Raw genomic sequence first — 17,984 nt, 5'->3', positions numbered from 1 at the left:
GCGCCCTCTTTAGACAAATACTTCATAGTGAATTTTTATAGGGGGGAGGGGGGGGGGGTACAGCAACCCTGTTACAAATGGTTCAATATATAATGATAAACAGAAGGAAGTTTTTCCACATAAAATAGGTACAGTTATTTTATAAAGGTAAATATAGTTTTCTGTTATGCCAATAAGATTAGTATCATTGTGATCAACTTCTTAGACTGAGCATTAATCTCCAGAAGCAATAATATTTATGCATAACTGCATGTATCTGTAACTTTCAGAAATAAGTATGAGAAGGACACTATCTTGTTTCAAGGTAGTTCTATTGGATTGTTATATATATTTTTCTTTTTGTGGAGATATGGCCACAAATCTACTTTCAATAATTCTCAGAAACATTTTCTTGAAGTATCTCTGTTCTATACAAAGGTTCAAAATGAATGTTCAATAAACTGTTTATGTCTTGTCTATTACACTTACATTAAATAAAGGCTGTTTTTCTCTCATCCTTAGCTGTTTCAAATACAAATTTTGACAGGTCATAAGAACGATTTTTTTTTTAAATAATAAAATGACATTTTAATTGACTGACCTCACTATCATTTCTCTCCACAAATGTACAACAAATATGTCTTCTAAATATGTTACAACTATGCCTGAAATACAATAAAGTTGTGTCATCTAGGTTGTTAGAAATACGTCCAGACAAGGTAAATAGTTAGAACATATGCTAAACATGTCACAAGGACCAATAATACTTTCTGTATTGTTTCCCCCACATCTCTTGAACTAACGGGTCCATCCGATGTTGCAGAAGTCACTGTGCTTTTAACGAAAACTTCTTCTGTTGAAGTCTTAACTTCATCACCAATAATCAGACTTTCAGTCACATTGCAGTGAACATCTTTCTCTACGGCGAAGCTTCTGTGACAACTTGATGCTTCATTAAGAAGGCACTGGGAGAAGTAGTGATTAAATTCACAATGTCGTTGTAGGAAGCTCTGAATGCAGGAGAGCTTGCAGTTGAGTGAATTCAGGAGAATAACTCCATCTTCTTCTGCAAGGTCACATGGAGATAAATTCATATTTGCATCACCGCTGTTGTTCCGTATATCCAGCAATTTAAAATGATGAAAGCTCTTCCAGTCAGAAACCTCAAAAGAGTTGGTTTTCAACAGATTGTTAGACAGATTGAAAATAGTAAGACTTGGCAGAATGTTACTTAGATTTGTTGTTTTCATTATAAGAAGTCCATTGTAGCTGAAGTCTATCACCTTCAAGGTATGACTACTCAGTCTTGCAATATTCTCTGCATTCAAGAACTTGATGTGATTATGAGACAAGTCAATCCATTCTATTACCAGACTCCCAGAGATATTTGGAGGTTTCGACAATCTGTTATGAGATAGATTCAAACCAATGATGGAACAGCTTCTATTAACAGTCACCTGTTCTAATCCCTTATTGCCACAATCCAAGATGGTTCCATTTGACATGTTACACATTGAGCAATTAATGTCACCCGGTTCATTCCAGTAACAACGAGAGTCTGATCCTAATGCGGACAAAAGTCCAGAAAAATTACAAATTAACAAAAAGCAATAAAACAAACAGTTTTTTCTCTTCCAAAGGAACTCCATATTCACTATTCCCCTCAAGAAATATGAATTAAGTTGAATAATTATGAAGGACAGCTTGCTTCACTTTGGATAAAAAACAAACGCATCCACTGTGATGGAACAGTCAGACTTTAAAAAAAAAATACACTAAGTATTAACTTCTTTGTTCATGCTTTCCTCAAGACAGCAATAGAACAGTATACGAATATTCATGACCATGACAATGCCAAATCATATAAAGTGAACGAAACTAGCTGTCTTTATTACATCCATTAAGATTTTAATTTTAATTTCAATTTCGTCTCTTACATATTCATTATAGCCCAAGACTTGTTTTTCATCAGGGTGAAAAGGAAATTGTCCATTATGAATATCACCATGCAATATTCAGAAGTGAAAGTCTCTTGTTTATGATTGGTCATTTATTTACTGAAGTACCATTGAAACTTATACTTTATAATTGTAATAAACAATGGCTAAAGTCGGGTACCCAATAACTATTAAATATTTACAGATGACATTAAAAATGTCCATTCTTCTTTTCTGTGACTTTCTTTGCAAAGGGGTTTAATTGGTGGCAGAGACCAGGACAGGAAGGAGATGCAATGTGTGTGTTTTTTTGAGGGGGGGGGGGTGGGGCTGGAAGGTGTCAACAGAATCATATCCTCTGAGTTTCTTATTTGAAATGATTTACCAAAAGAATTTTGTGCTCATTTTATAAAAGCATCAATTATCATCTCACAGCATCAATTTCAATAAAGAACTAGGATTTTATCATTTGTCAAATTTAAGCTAACATAGAAATCAGAAATATGTTTAACAAAATTCTGAAACATTGTTCACATACTATGTAAAGCAATGCTTTATATACTCATTGACAGATCTCTTAAACAATTGGAAATGAAATATAAAAATTAGTAAAAAATAGTAAGATTTGGTAGAAAGTTACTTAGTTCTTGTGTTTGCATTTTAACAAGTCCATTGTAACTTAAGTCTAGCACCTTCAAGCTGTGGCTACTCAATCACACTAAATACTAGACTAAGTATTAACTGCTCTCTTCATATTTCCCAACAACTGAAGAAACAGTACAGTAAATGAATATTCATGAGCAGGACAAATCATTTCAAGTGAATGATACTAGCTGCCGTTATAACTTCCATTTAGAAGGTGAATTTAAATTTTAATTATGCTTATGATTTTTTAAAATTTTGGAATGAAATTATGACTTTTTTGACTCTTTCCAAAATCATTTACCCAGACTGTGTTTGCCTGTTGATTGTATACCACGCATAATGTGATAATAATTCCCCCTGATTGTTAAACCAAAACGTCTTTCATGAAAAATTAATTCAAAAAGGTATAATTAGAGTTCATACTTTTTGAGATTAAGAACTAGATAGAGCCCCACTTTAAATTTGAGAAAACCATCCATGGGATTTTGGTAGCCCACAGTCAGCATCCTGTGCGAAATATACATATCATATACATAGTCAGTATGGGGGAGAGGAGTGGAGCAGGTGTTGAGGGGGTAACTTTTCTGGTATTAACTAGCAACAAATTGCTCCCTGCATTTTCTATCACAAGGGTTCTAACGGGCCAAAGTACATAATTCGTATGGAGTGCCTGGGACAGAGGGGTGAAGGAGGTCCCCTACATCCATTGGCTATAATACTGAATGGTTGTTCAAAGACAAGGTGAATTACCAGATGGAGGAAAAATATCAAGATCGCACCACCAACCACCTTCCCCCCCCCCCCCACCCCCTACCTCACCTCTAATTTCATAGTTATTGCCTCCTACAAAGAAGATTGACAAAACTTGCAACACATACACACACATTTTGACACAAGCAGCTGATGGTCTTATAAATTTAATATCGCATCATAATACAAAATATTTAAATGAAAATCTCTAATGATATTGAAAACACGTTTTCACGTTAGGCTGGAAATAGCATCTTCCTGAGCCTTCTTAAACTTCTAAAAATAATGAACGAAAAAAACCTTATCACATTAGGTTATAAATTTATGACTGATACTCTCACTTTAAATGAAATTGGACAGGTACAATTACTCTTTTACACTGCTTTTGTTTGCTTTGCTGTTTGTTTTCGGTTAACGAATTCCCCTGAAATATGATGACCTGTTATACTGTCTAGTGTGACAATAAAAACAAAATTTAAAAACTGATTTCTAGCATGATGGTCAAAAAGAGGTAGAAATCATCTGCCTGGCATAACAGATGGCACCAATGTTTTACCTCCACAAGGCTTTGGAGTGTCTCTACAAATGGGGGTACAAACATGGAAGGAAAAATTTAAACTTAATTAACTTAAAGCCATACCTATACACACGGTGTATGAAGTGTTAATTCATGTTTGGTTATAGGGCATTTTTATGTCAATCTTCTCTGTTCAGTGAAAATATAAATGAATAAATAATTAATGCATTCTGAAAGAAATAGCCAATCTTGCTGTTTGTCTATTCCAGGTTTTTGTTTGTCCCCAATTTGCCTTCAGGTACTTTCATACACCTCTATTTTACCCGTTCAATTATATGAAATAGTATATATGTATTCAATGAAAATAATGTCAAACAGAAAGAGCTGCAATGTGAAAGTGAATGTTTCCATACCAATTTTGGTAAAAAAAGAAAAGAAAAGAAAAGCCTAGATTTGGAATATGCTAGCTATCAAATCTTGAAATTTCACACTCTGTAGCAACTAGATTTGCTACAGGGAGTGTTGGTGGGGGAAATGTAAGGGATGGACTTATATTTATATATTTTGTCTCTTTTTTTTTATAAAAAATTCCCAAAAATTTTATGCCATCTGCAAGTTGCATCACTCTTGGCAATTGTTAAACTTCACAATCAACTTTTCTTTTTCAACGATAAAGTTAAAATTGTTGGGGAATATATAATAAAGAATGTGGCAATGTCTATGTCATTTAAAGCGGTAGTTTTTCATCGTACGATACTTCTCATCCTAACATTTTCACTTAAAGAATAACTCTTCTAGTTTTTGGCGTGTATCAGCTGGTCCCTTGACTGTTGTTCCCTTCGTCCTGGAATCGTTGAAAATTTCATGGTCGTTACCTCCCTGAAAGCAATGGAAAAGACAATAGCTGTAATTGATCAAAATTAACAAAACTAACGTTTTACAGACTTACACTGAAAAATCTCGGAAACAAGCAGACACCAACGTTAAATTAGACCCTTTGTCATCAAACAATTGGCTTTTCACCGGCTAATGGGGACAATTTACGGTAGTTGTTGCAAACAGTCCACATTGAGCATGAGAATCTCCCTTTAAAACTTTTGGAATTTATTTCAAGTGTCGATAAGAAGATTGCATTAATTACCAAGACTTCTCCTCCAACCGATGCAGACAAAATATTATTACAAGCTGTGATTGGGCATTTTAGTGTATGTTACCATGGCAATCATTTTACCCATGATAAGAGGCTTATTAAGGCAGTGTTCTTTGGTCAGTGATACATTCCATTTATTTGTCTTCCGAGAGCACTAGCAATACTACTATTTTTTATTTTCGACCAAGGTCGTGCAGATAGAATTTCTGACAGAAACATGTACAAACCTATACTGTTAATTGATGAATTGTGTTGCGCACATGAGGGGTTATGTATTCCCGTGCACTAGGAAGGTTTACTCATCAGTACCTGATCCCATCATAACATGGGTGATACAATCGATGGGGACACTTAAGCATTTAACCTCTCATTGCTTACTACGTTACAAGAATCTAGCAAGCGACTAGAGGCTGGGCATGAAAGATCTCACTGAAAGTAAGTCAAAACCATTAACCTTTAATTTCTGCAATTATGTACCAATGTTGAGCATTTTGCCTAGCTAATACAATATAAATTATTTCCTATTCGACGCTGAAAAGATCGTTTGTACTGGTATGATAGGTGTCTGTAGTACATGCCAAGAATGGAATTTCATAAACGGACTCAGATATCTACATTATGACAGAAAAATAAATGAAGGGTGACTAATACCTTCCACGTCTTGTCGCCAAAAAAGTAGATTTCTTTAAAGTCCTTCTCAACAAATTGTAAGCAGTACGTTTTATCCCAACCAGCTGGAAAGATGTCCACGCTAATCTGGCCACCTGATAAAAGTAGAAAAAAAAAAGTGATATTATATATTTAATTTTAATATTCATGAAACATTGTTAAATATGAATGAGCAACATTTTTAAGTGAATTATGAAAGAATTTTTGTTAGTGTCATCTACAAGGAATATATGAAACATATATAATAATATATACAAAAATATGGAATAAATGAATGTTCCCATTTTCATGACATAATTAGTTAGAACTGAAGACTTTAAGAAGGGGGGGAGGGGGGAGGGGGGAGGGGGGGAGGGAGGTGACATAACAGTCCGAGAGCTCAGGATGCTTCACTAGGCCTAAACCTGATTATTCAATATACAGGGTTGGACAGTAGTGTGCACAAGCCTAATGACCTTAGGGGTCAATATGTCCTGCCCATATCTGGTCCACACGCTGTCTATTAAGAACCTCTGCTCGACCAGAAGCACCATCTATTTTCAATCTATTCGTAGATGACTGCCGGAAGTGGTTTCAAACTTCTTCTAATTCGAAAGCTATTTTTTAATTTTTTGAAAAATCGGACCACCAGATCAGGTATTAGATGACCATTGCACTAGACAGCACTTCTCTTACAGTGGTTTCAAAAATCCAAGAGTCTTGAAATATGGCTCATTCCATTATTACGGAGGTGTTCTTCATTTTGTGACACTTTCGTCATACGAACTACTCTGTGAATAAGTAAGATATTTTCTGCTCACTATTCACTGGCAAAACAGGAACGTATGTCTTCTGTCGCTGTGAAAGGCTGAGAATTATTTAAGAGAAAAAAGAAATAAAAACCAAGGGAAAAAAATGGGAAGTTTACTCACCAATTGAAAATTGTAATCCACTATCTGCAAACTTCTTCTCAAAGGCTTCTACCATCTTCTCCCTGATTTTCTCTTTCTAAAAGGAATAAGTTTTCAAGAAAAGGTAAAAAATATGTGAGATGAGATTAAGAAAGAATAAAGGAACCTCTGTCTCAGTTTGTTGGAAGAGGATGCAGATATCCAATCACCAATTAAGCAGAGGCTTTGTTAAATACAGTGAGTTATTTCTTGCCTCCAAATTGCACATGCCAATTACAATTGGAGGGTGGTACTAACTAGAAAACTCGTTTTCTGTTTACCTTCAGAGTTTCTACCTTGAAGTACTCTCTCCTCATTCATGAAATAGTGGATCAAACAACAATTGTTAGAATCAGAAAAGATCCCTTTTTTATCTTCAAAGATAGGGACTCATCATCTGACAATAAGCAAATCCATCCTCAGAAACGGAAGCTAGTCACTTCGCCCAACAACCATTTCGCCCAACTGCCATTTCGAACTTTGAACTCTTTTGAACTGACATTTGACATCAGAAAGCAACAGATTTTTTTAACTCAGGTGGACCTGAATACAAAGTTTAAACTTTATTCAACCTTCACTTTTGTAGTTACAATGCTTTCATTTCAGATTTTGAACCTCTATTGAGCTGAAATTACCATTTGACCTCCAGAGGTCATACAGATTCTTCAATTCACTTACTTTCACTTGTATACTTCATGTTCCTAAAATAATGTGTTTGTTAAATATTATGTGCAAAAAAAATTTAAACTTAAAAAGTTGAAACTGAAACTGAATTAGCTACAATCTGCTACTTCATATCTAAAAGGACTTTAGTGCTACAACAAATTAATGGTTTACCTCAGAGAAAAAATATGAGAGTTGAACATATTAATTGGGGATACAGAGTCTCCTCCTCAAAAACACAACAAAACCTTCAACAGTAGTAGGGAGGGGGTTTCACTTACACCATCCAGTTCAGCAAACTGTAGTCTCTCAGCTTGCGTACAACTCCTTCCAACAGGGCAAACGTTGAGCATACCCTTCCGAAATTCTATGAAAACACCCCTGCAAAGAGAAGGTCAAATAACAATGATTTGATTATGAAAAATTATAGCCAGAAATATAGAATAAAGTCTCAGAATAAGTGTATAATTTGATAAACAAAGTGTGAGATTACAGGGATTGGACTCCTAATAATGTTGGATAGATGGTATTGATTACAGATCTTGCCCCTAGGGTGGTACTTCTACACATCAAATATGACAGTGGTCGGACCAGCCCTTCTTGTGTTTACAAGCTGGGCGTCACAAACGCACTCACACACACACACGCAAACACCCATACGCCATCATGAATGCCTGAAAATTTTTTTTTTAGTAAAACTCTATCCTCCCCCATGGCCTCAAGCCTAAAAGCTGGAAAAATGAAATTTCTGATCTTGATAAAAATGTAGTGACGTCGGAGGAACGAGATGAGGTAGGTAACCCTCACCTCTGAAGTAAATCACCGATTGATTAATATCCCCCTTACCGACTCAACAAGTTACTCCATTAGAATAAGATCCAATGAAGGCTTGTTAAAAAGGGGTTTTTGCTATTTCATGGAATGGTAGAGTGAGAAAGAGAAGAGATGCCATGCATGGTAACTCGTTAACTTGTGATCTCTTAATGCTGGCCAACCCTACCAACTGATACACTACTGTTGGCTTAAATCGCCTAGATAGGTCCACAATCGCATTGTCACATATTCGAAACCAGAATGCAAAAATGCATTGAGGTTTCGATGATGTAACATGAGCAGTTTTCTTCATGAATCTGATGTAACGTATAGCAAATTGATCTAAAGAGAGAATTACAAGTGAAGATAAGAACTTTTCAAAGATAGCTACATCTACATGCTGAACAGTTGAGAATGTGCCTGTCAAAAAGACTTTTTCCTTTATAATTGAGTAAACAGTAAACACCTCCTAGGGATGCCTGAAAAACTAGAGGAACATCTCCATGGTAGTTATAAGGGACTTATAAGATGCTTAACAGAATACAAAAATATTAAACATATTCCATGTCATTACATGACAGAAGGATCTGCAGTGCGACACTCGTTATCATTGCAGGCCAATTTTGCCAACTGTAGGTACATTGTATGGCCAACCCTGTCCTAAAGGTTATCAACCTGATGGTCACTAGACAAGTGACCATCAGATATATCGGCTGACTACCATGCCTTGACTACCATGAACACACATTCACTCTCTTATCTTCACGCAACACAGGAAATGGAATTTCCTGTACATCTACAAATTAATTGCAGCGAGTAACAATTGTGTGACCTACAATCACCAGAAGGGTCGCTGGATGTCACAGCTGATACTAACTACTGATCTTGACGATGTTTATATCTGTATTGCATATGGCCTGGTCATCAAGCCAGCTGGATTCACAGATATTTACCACGACCAGACGCAAAAATTTCCTCTTGACCAGACAGGAAGCAAAAGTTTTGAGAATTTCTACTTCATGACTATTAAGGAGTTAAATGCCTTGATTTCCTTCCAACCACAATGATTAGCACCTGATCTGAACTTCTCAATAGTTGTATGGAACCTTTATTTATTCCGATTATTTGACTGACGGTTGTCCAACCCACTCATCATGTGTATATGGTCTTAGTGCTTACTGGCAGAAACATGCCAGTGCCCATTTATTTTGAAGAAGATCCACTGATATTTAGCCAGTAAATAGACCAAATTTTGAGGCCTGAAGTAACAGAACTTCCAAGCCATCTTTTTCATAAGAATTGTGTATACTATGTTTCTCTTTTTTATAAATATTTTATATTTATACTGGATTGAATAAATGAAATGAAAAGTGAAATGTAAGAACATCTGAGTGGGGATGAAATCTTGAGACAGAAATCAAGTTCATCAATCACTCGTTCGTTAACTTTCACTTCGCTGGAAAACTAGGTGATTAACGGTAATCTCCTTATTAGTGATACTCATTAGGGTTGAAAAAATCTTATCAAACAAAGAAAACTGCTTTATACAATTTTGTTTTCAGCTAAAAACTGCTGATCCTTGTCAAAGTGACCATTACTGAACTTTCTAGCATATTACGGGGCAGTTATCCCAAGTCCAAGAATGAAAAATGAATAGTTAAACGATGAAGGAGAGAATATCAAGTTATATCATACCTCTTAACTGGTAGTCTCAATTCAGACAAATATTTGAGAGAAAAGTTAATGAAATCCTGGAGTTTTTCTTCTCCCATATGCTTTGCTATACTCTGTGAAAGGACATAAATTATTGATATTTATTAGATTGTCAAAATGGATTTAAGGAGAAAATGTTTATTAAAAAGGTTTTTTAATACAATAATAACTTTAGAAGTGATGTAAAATAAGAAAGAGTCTGATCTGACTAACAATCAACAAAGACATGACCAAAAAAATCATAAGGTTAGAAAAAGCTTGGTTGGTCTCAGGAAAGGAGTTCAACCACTTGGTTATAACCGACCAAAGAATACATTTTAGGTTTCAAGTCACCTTTAGCAATTGTCTCAGTCATTTCTATTTCTTCTAGGAAGGGGAAGAGGAGAGAAGGTAGTTGGCAGGGCCAGAATAAGTGTGTGGGGGGCCCGGGGCACGTAATTGTGTGCGGGGCCCTATAGTCTGTGTTTTTTCCGCACTTTCATGCTTGCTATTCAGAGAGTATTTCATCGTGTTTCAATGAATTTCAAATGTCACTTTCCATAACGAGAATACTGAGGTTTACCAGTCTCTGCATATATCACAACAAGTACGCGATCATCACACCAGAGTTTGTGTTTCTTTAACATAACGACTGGACTGAGAATTTTGTGGATCACAATTACGACAGTTTTGTAAATTTTAGGATACTCTAAATGTGGGAGCCACAAAATGTGGGGGGCCCAGAGCATGTGCCTCTGTTGCCCCGCCCTTAATCCGCTACTGGTAGTTGGCTGCAAACATCAAACTATCAGCATTAAGTTCCATGATTGAAGAGCAGGTGATTAAAACAGTTCCTCACATAATATCACATTACATTGTACTTTATAACTAATGTGAGAACAGTATACTATAGTACAGTGTGAAACAAACTTGCCAGGTGCAATGTTTGGACGAAACACAAATAATTGTACCTCCAAGGTCAAACACAAGACCATCTGTATAAAACAGTATCAAATTAACAATTTGTGCCAATGTAAAACCAATACAGACAGTTTATCTGAAAGAAGATTGTTACCATTTCGTGAAATAATTTTCCATCTTTGTATGCAATAACTCCATTCTCTGAGAAGATGTAGGAATATTTTTCCAGAGCATAGTCTCCTCCCATCTGTTCCAAGATCTTGCAGTGGTCCGATCCACCAACTAATCCCACAGTCACCTTTTCTGACAACTTCGCTAAAAATTCTTCCATCTCAGGTTTGATTTTCTGCAGATGAAGAAAAAGGATGTGAGATAAAATCCATTCTGCTATACTAATGTGCTGGGTACACAAATTTTGATTTTGATTTGTAAGAAGCTTTAGGCATACATAAATGTACTACTTATGAGTGATAATAAGTTACAAAACACTGTGCATACAGACCATATATGCATTCTGGGCACAAGAGTACTAGAATACACTTTATAGTCGCAGTATAAGTGTTATGTACAATTTCTACTTAAGTAACAATTATTAAACTGAATATCTATTCTATCTCTTTAGGATCAATGCTACATCTTACTGTATTTCTTTCGCCCACCAAAACAGATTGCCACACTTTGGGTCAAAGCAGTTCAAGTAGCTTCCTGTGAAGGTTGTCTCAAGAATTGCCAGGCCTGATAATGCGAACTTGGGGCAAGAGTTGGTTAGGACTAGGAATCAATTAGGAGGCACAGGAACATGCAGAGGGGGACTGTGATAACATGGGATAGTGTATGCTTGTTTTTATAATATGCTAAGGTGACATGAACATTGCAAGAAATACAAGGGGGTGGGGGGGGGGGGGTTGGTGGTATGATCATCTCTATAGGGTCTCGACCTTTCTCTCTATACATATTGCCTTCAATTATGCTAGAAAACCATGTTCAAACTTCAAGAAGTAGCTTAAAACTACCACATTAAGTAGTTTCTCTGGCTGAGAGATCAATACTTTTCATCGTCAGGAAATCAACTGGAGGGTCAGAACCTTCAGGAAAGTATTTTTTGACCCTTAAGAAATTCTATACAAGTCTGACACTATGAGTAAATAAAAAGGTTCCAAACCATTTAAAAGTTCTCCTTCTCTATTTTCCTATGCTAATAAGTCTATGATAGTTTGCAATTCAAACTATAGTATCCAATAATTTCAGTTATATTAACAAAGCATATCACAATATTGTATGTTGGCTAAGAACAAACTATAAACCACAACTCACAATTTCTTTGTAAAGTTCAGGGGTTGTATGAATATTTATATTTCACAGTCACACCTTTGCCACTCCTCCTCATAATTCTAGCTGATTGGCTAATACCTTAACACAATGCTAGTCAAGATTGCCAAAGGTCACAGTTCCTAGATACAGCACTTACTGTTTGTGGATACATGGTATACCTATAGCGTACTGTGTACAACTAATGCAGAATATATCTTTATTTCTCTATACTACATTCATATGACCTTTGGATTGGAAGATAAAGGTTCTAGTTCACCAGTCTGATGCAACAAGCAACTTGACTTGCAGAAGACTTTTATCAAATGCATCAAACCCCGAAACCATAGACTGGATGAAAAAATTTCTTAGATCCAGTTCAATTGATAACCTTGGTTGAATTTGTCTTAGATACAATGCTAGATATGTAGTGTAATATAAATTTAATTTGAAAATTGAAAGTTATCATTCAAACTTAACAGAGTGGAATAAATCCCCCCCCCCACCCCATGACTTAATGTTTCTTACATGTGCATTATAATGTAATCATGGATATGCCATTAAAGTTTCAAAAACTTGACACAATTAGGTTTAAGTTATGAAACTTTTGTCATAGGCCTAGATATGTATTATTTACATGTCATGATATTCATACATCAATAACAGTCTCAGTGTTCTCAAGCTATGGCTGCAATGTTCTTCTATCAAAAACTGCAATCCACTTTGTACAGTAAATCACCAGAAAACTTCAAGTTCATTGTTGGACTTACTGTACTTGGGGAACATAACCCAAAACTTTACCAATCATATTGAAGGCCATTCATAGATATCCAAATTACACTCCTATAAAGACATCTCTGTATCTGCCCCAATGCAATAGAAGTATATAAATACTAAAGGCTACTGCAACCTCTGAAAGTCTAAAATATTTCTTTGGTGTGAAACGAATGAAGCTGTAAGAAATTTGGTATGTCTTAAAAGTTAAAAATCAACAACTTATTTGATAGAAGTTGAAATAAGCCTAGCCCCTTTACTAGACTTGGTTACCTGACTGCATAAACTAAAGCCTAATACGAAGTAAAGCATTTACTATTTTTGGCGCTTAATATGTGTATAATTCATAGAACTGGAAACATTTTCGAAAATAAATATAAGAAATTACGAGAGGAACTAAACGTCAAACACAAAGGCTACGTGTGTAGTATGCTTAGTGGCCGAGCAAAATAAAATTCATTCACCAACCAGTCGAGATTCCGTCAAAGTCCCGTCGACGTCAAAAAGACAGAGCGTAGATTTTTTGGTTGCCATGTTGTTCCTTTTGCAATAATGTACTACTGGAATGGAATAATCGAAAACACCAAGATTGGGATAGTGAAAGAACTTCCAAGTTCAAGACCAGAAAAACTTGTGCCAAAAATTCTCAATGCACTGTACTGAATACCTGGCTAGTATACTTGCTCTATGGACACGTAAATGGCAAGCATGACACGTAATGTCAACAAGGCGTCCCATGACGTCATGTTATTACGCAATACACTAGACTAGATAAATATTTACTACTAATTACTATCGTACTAAGCTATGTCTTGAGGTATCTGAGATGTTTCAAGAGATGGCGGACGCACTTGTAGACGAGCTCCAGCGACTGTTTAGACAAAATGCTCTACTGTCTGGAGCTGCTGTCATACTTTTCCTCTTCAGTTTATTTTTTTATAGGTAAAGAAACGGTACTGAATATATATATATGCAGGGTTTATGATGGTTTTATCGCTTAAACTTAGTAGCCATGTTGCTTAGCCTAAACGGTGTTGCCAACTTATACGTAACTTAAAGTAACCAAGACCTAGCCTAAGTCAGAGTTTTATGGGTATTCTCTGTGGTTTAAAACGAGCCAATATTGTATTGGAACCGGCTTCAAATGTTCACAGCATACATAAGTTAGTGTTACAAACTTGTGGCGACCATTTTTCAATCCACAGGCGTCAATTACGTTTGCTTGCTTTACTATTGTATTTATGTTAGGGACAAGGTAGGTGTCTTATTATGACTTATTAGCCTAACCAACGTTACAACAGCATAGCTGATTTTTTTACTTCTAGTTTGACTCAATCATTACTCAATTAGTCTCACTAGAGAGCACTATGGCCACCTCTATAACAATCAATCCTGTTTAAGATGACAATCAGTTGTTCAATAATGACAAACATGGCGAATTTAACACCAAACTTGCAGCATCAACTGTTTCTTTGCCAGCTCCCATTACAGCAAGGTTTTGCTAACTATTACATCAGTTAGTTATATATTTACCATTGACAGAGTGTTTCTTTATGAAAGAAAATCCCAAATGTTCAGAGCTGGTTACATTATGGGGTAATTTGGACCATCTGGACATCTCCAATTTAAAGGGACAGGCCACAGATTTCATGCCCGCCGCGGGATAACATAGAAATGCTTGAACAAAAGATGTAATTGTTGAAAACTAAAACATAAAGCTCACTGATGGCACATCGTATGATGTTAACTTTACCTCATCTAGTGTACTGCTGACTTGCCGTCCTGAGGTACTTTTAATTGTCTAATGTAATAATTTTCAATGTCTGGAAATTCATTTGCAAGGTTAAAAATCTCCAAGAATGAACTTGTGAAGGCAGATCACAACTGATAAATTATTTGATATTTTTATAAATATCTGTTGTGATGTTAATTTGTTCATTAGAAAATTCATGACCACAATTGGTCAAGTAGAAGCTGATACTTGAATATTCATGAATGGAAAATTTCTACTTTCTCTACATGTTGTTGTATACACTTAGTCAGTGCATGCTACATGGGTAGCACATGGCATTAGATCCTGTTGCTGGAAAAGGAACTGTACACTCCAAACAATGGAGTCAAATTTTTATCATTTCTCATCCTTGGTACAAGTTTAATATTGCTTTCCTGCTAATAATTTGTGACATTTCTGAAGTACAAAATAGTACTATTAGGTTTAGAACCTTGGTCTAGTCTGATTAAGTTACTTGCTGGTCAACCTATACTTGCAGTAGCATTATCTAAACTTAGGCCTAAACCCTATCAAACTAATAACTGTAAGTAGGGATGCACCGGATCCAAATTTTTGGATCCGGCCGGAACCTGATTTTGCCGGATAGTACATGAAATCTGGCCGCATAAAATCCGGCCGGAACCGGATTTTTTCATTACACAAAAGAAAATCATTACTAAGAAGTAGAAGTATGAAACAAGGAGCAAATCTTAGGTGAGGTATACGCATATTAAAAAGAAGGTGAAATTAAGACCCCATTTATGACATTAAATATGACTTGTGGTGTAATCTACATTCTTTAATAAAATAACTACAATATAATTGTTGACAAGCTTGATACAGTATGTAAATTTGTTTGCTGGAAAAATACTGCATACTACCTATAAAGTTTGTTTTAAAACAGGAAGCTACATTTCATAAATCTCATACTTTATACTGAAGAAAATGATTATTTAATTGGATCTTTAGAAACAGTGGGTCAGACCATTGAGAAAATTAAATTAAACATGTTAAACCAAATTTTTCCTTACTTTGAATGTTTTTATTAATTTTTGGAAATAGTTTGCATTGATTTAAGTTAATACCAACACCTTTTTAAGGAATAATTCAGGCCAGATTTTGAAAAAGATCCGGCCGGATTTTGAAAAATATCCGGCAGGAGCCGGATAATTGCTCACTATCCGGCTGGATAGTCCGGCCGGACCGGATATCCGGTGCATCCCTAACTGTAAGACAGCAGTTTTATTTTATTTTCTGGCAAGTAGCAGAAGAGGTTCCTATTTTATAATACCTACATTAAGCAGAAGTGGCCTCTAGAGTCAATTTCCTGCTTTGGGGGTTTCCTTGGTTGTGTTTGAGTACATATCATGAGCTTATTCTAGAGGTTGCAAGAGTCAGCCAGATCAAGGACTTAACATCAGGGTAAGTTTGCAGTGTCATTAAATATACTGTACTCTAAAAATTGCTATAATTTGGAGGCAAATCTTGTGACTTTTTACCTTGGGAACTCCATTTGCAAGAGTACACAGCCAAATGTATTTACTTCAATTGTTTGTACTTTCCCTTTGTACAGTAAAAATTGAGCAAAAACATTAGAAAAGAAGTAAAAGAGTATTGTTTTTTATTGATTCTTCTGTCATGTTTCCTTCTCAACAGCCATCTTCACATACTTCTTATACCATGGTCCGTCCTCTTGGGAATCATCACTTGTTACATCGTTTTCGATCATACGCCAGTCCTGCCAAACTTGCTCCCCATTTTTGTGCGCAAACGGAAACAAGGTGTGAAGAAAGCATTGGAAGCCGAAGTTTCTGATAGCTGTCCAGTCTGCGGAGACAAACACTGTTTCAGGCACAGGTAGGGAAGATTTAATTGCATCATATTTTTTGCACAAATTTGATTGAGAGGAATTCAGGACAGCTCCATTTCAAATTCTTTTTTTCTAATTTTTTTCTCAGGTGTAGTAATTCAAATCATTGGCATACTCTGATTGTAAAGTTTTTGTAGTAATCTCCTTGTGTACCCTGCTACTGGCTCACCTCTTCTCAACACACTTTATATTTCTTTAATATTTCTTAAAGAAAACTATTGAACACTAGGCCTACTTATATGAATAGCCTATGTATAATTTGCTGGCGGCACACTTAGTTGTTTCTTCTCTCCTTGTTCTTGTTGTCTTGTTGTTAAATTGTTTATGTGTGTAACTTTACAGACTAGATATAAGTGAGCACTGATGCTTCCTCACCTGAGCTTGTTTTGAATTCCTCCCAAGTGTAAATACATATTCTACTTATCCATTGCTGTGTTACGATTGGTTTGACTTTTTAATACATTTAAAAAACGAAAAACTAACAGCTTTTTGTTTTTGCTGCCCCTTTGGAGAACTTTGAATATCTTCAATCGTAAAGCAAAACTACCCTCTGGAGATTGCCCCTTGAAAACAATTCAAGAAGAGAAAGTTTAATCATCACCATTGTCAATGTTTCTTTTTATTTTATTCTGTATGGTTTATGAGTTTATGGCCTCTTTCTTTGGGTATCGTGAGAGCCATGTTGTGGTCTCTGCTGATGGGATGTGCAGTAAAGGATGTCTTGTGTATTGCCAGTAACCGGGGGTTTACATTTTTGTAGATTCATTGTAGAATGGTACATGTCTTTGATACAAGACTGTCAATCTTTAACTTTTGTTTGTACTATTTTTTTTTTTTTTTCAGGCAGTTGAATCCCAAAAATAACCAACCATGGATGGATATCATTATTCCTGAGAGAGTTGATAAAGCTTTATCCAAGGTAAGTTTGAAACGAAAAGAAAACCAAATCTGTTGCACTGGATCAAAAGAACAATTTTGGTCAGGTAAAATTTGAAAAAAAATATTGTTACATTCAGGAACTACTTCATTGTCACACACAGTCACTGTATTGGTTTGCCTGAGCAATATGTCGGTCAAAATTTTATAAATTTTGAAATCATATGATGTAAATGTACTTGCTGAAAGTTAGAAGGTGCTTTCCTGATTACAAATTTCTTTTGTTGCTATGGTTTAGAAATCTTATAGTCTGCACAAGTTGATTTCACACAACCAAATTCAAAAAATTGAATGTAATCGGGCTGTTTCATGGTAATCCTTATTCCGAATATCCAAGACTGTAATTCAAGAAACAGCCAAAACTAATTTGCAATTTTGATAAACATTAATATATAATTTGACCTGAACTGATTGCAACAAGTTTCCATGGTAACACAGGGTTGAGGGAGGCAGATGTTCCATATTTTTTGGGTGGTGGCCTCTCCAAGTTTGCCTTTTAATGATTTCAAAGATTAGACTTGGAAATCAGTGTAGAGTTTGTACAGGAAGGAGGGAAGTGTCTAATGAAAACAATATTGTGAAGAATGGAAGAATACAATACTTTGTATTTTCACATCCTATTGTAAATAGTCGAAATTGAGAAATATGAAATGAAATGAT

At 35.6% G+C, this 17,984-nt stretch overlaps 2 protein-coding genes and 1 long non-coding RNA gene across 4 annotated transcripts in view; 2 read left to right on the top strand and 1 right to left on the bottom strand.

Annotated features, from left to right (window-relative positions):
* Positions 1-3,462: 3,462 nt before the first annotated feature.
* LOC139959437 (phosphomannomutase 2-like) lies at positions 3,463-13,433 on the bottom strand. Its single transcript, XM_071957066.1, has 7 exons — positions 13,216-13,433; positions 10,820-11,011; positions 9,748-9,839; positions 7,521-7,620; positions 6,559-6,634; positions 5,630-5,742; positions 3,463-4,707 (listed from the first exon to the last, which is right to left on the bottom strand). Exons 1-7 carry the CDS (start codon positions 13,279-13,281, stop codon positions 4,603-4,605), a joined length of 744 nt encoding a protein of 247 aa, XP_071813167.1. The 5' UTR covers positions 13,282-13,433; the 3' UTR covers positions 3,463-4,602.
* Positions 13,434-13,536: 103 nt separating this feature from the next.
* The window catches only part of LOC139959432 (sorting nexin-14-like), a 32,332-nt gene continuing 27,884 nt past the window's right edge, over positions 13,537-17,984 (top strand). For both annotated transcript variants that reach the window (XM_071957045.1, XM_071957044.1), the window contains exons 1-3: positions 13,537-13,689; positions 16,175-16,375; positions 17,232-17,307. In XM_071957045.1, coding sequence (XP_071813146.1) covers positions 13,574-13,689; positions 16,175-16,375; positions 17,232-17,307 — 393 coding nt within the window. In that variant the 5' untranslated portion in view covers positions 13,537-13,573. The remainder of the gene's footprint in view (positions 13,690-16,174; positions 16,376-17,231; positions 17,308-17,984) is intronic.
* LOC139959445 (uncharacterized) lies at positions 13,698-14,438 on the top strand. Its single transcript, XR_011790120.1, has 2 exons — positions 13,698-13,910; positions 14,290-14,438. It is a non-coding gene; the product is annotated as an uncharacterized lncRNA (long non-coding RNA).

Source organism: Apostichopus japonicus, chromosome 19 (genome assembly GCF_037975245.1).
Source record: "Apostichopus japonicus isolate 1M-3 chromosome 19, ASM3797524v1, whole genome shotgun sequence".
NCBI lineage: Eukaryota > Metazoa > Echinodermata > Holothuroidea > Aspidochirotida > Stichopodidae > Apostichopus > Apostichopus japonicus.
This window is presented reverse-complemented; position numbering and strand designations above follow the sequence as displayed.

Coding starts and splice junctions, on each gene's coding strand:
- LOC139959437 (XM_071957066.1), bottom strand. CDS start 13,281: ATGGCAACCAAAAAATCTACGCTCTGTCTTTTTGACGTCGACGGGACT. Junction 11,012..13,215: donor CTTTGACGGAATCTCGACTG/GTTGGTGAATGA, acceptor CTTCATCTGCAG/AAAATCAAACCTGAGATGGA. Junction 5,743..6,558: donor TGGATTACAATTTTCAATTG/GTGAGTAAACTT, acceptor TACTTTTATCAG/GTGGCCAGATTAGCGTGGAC.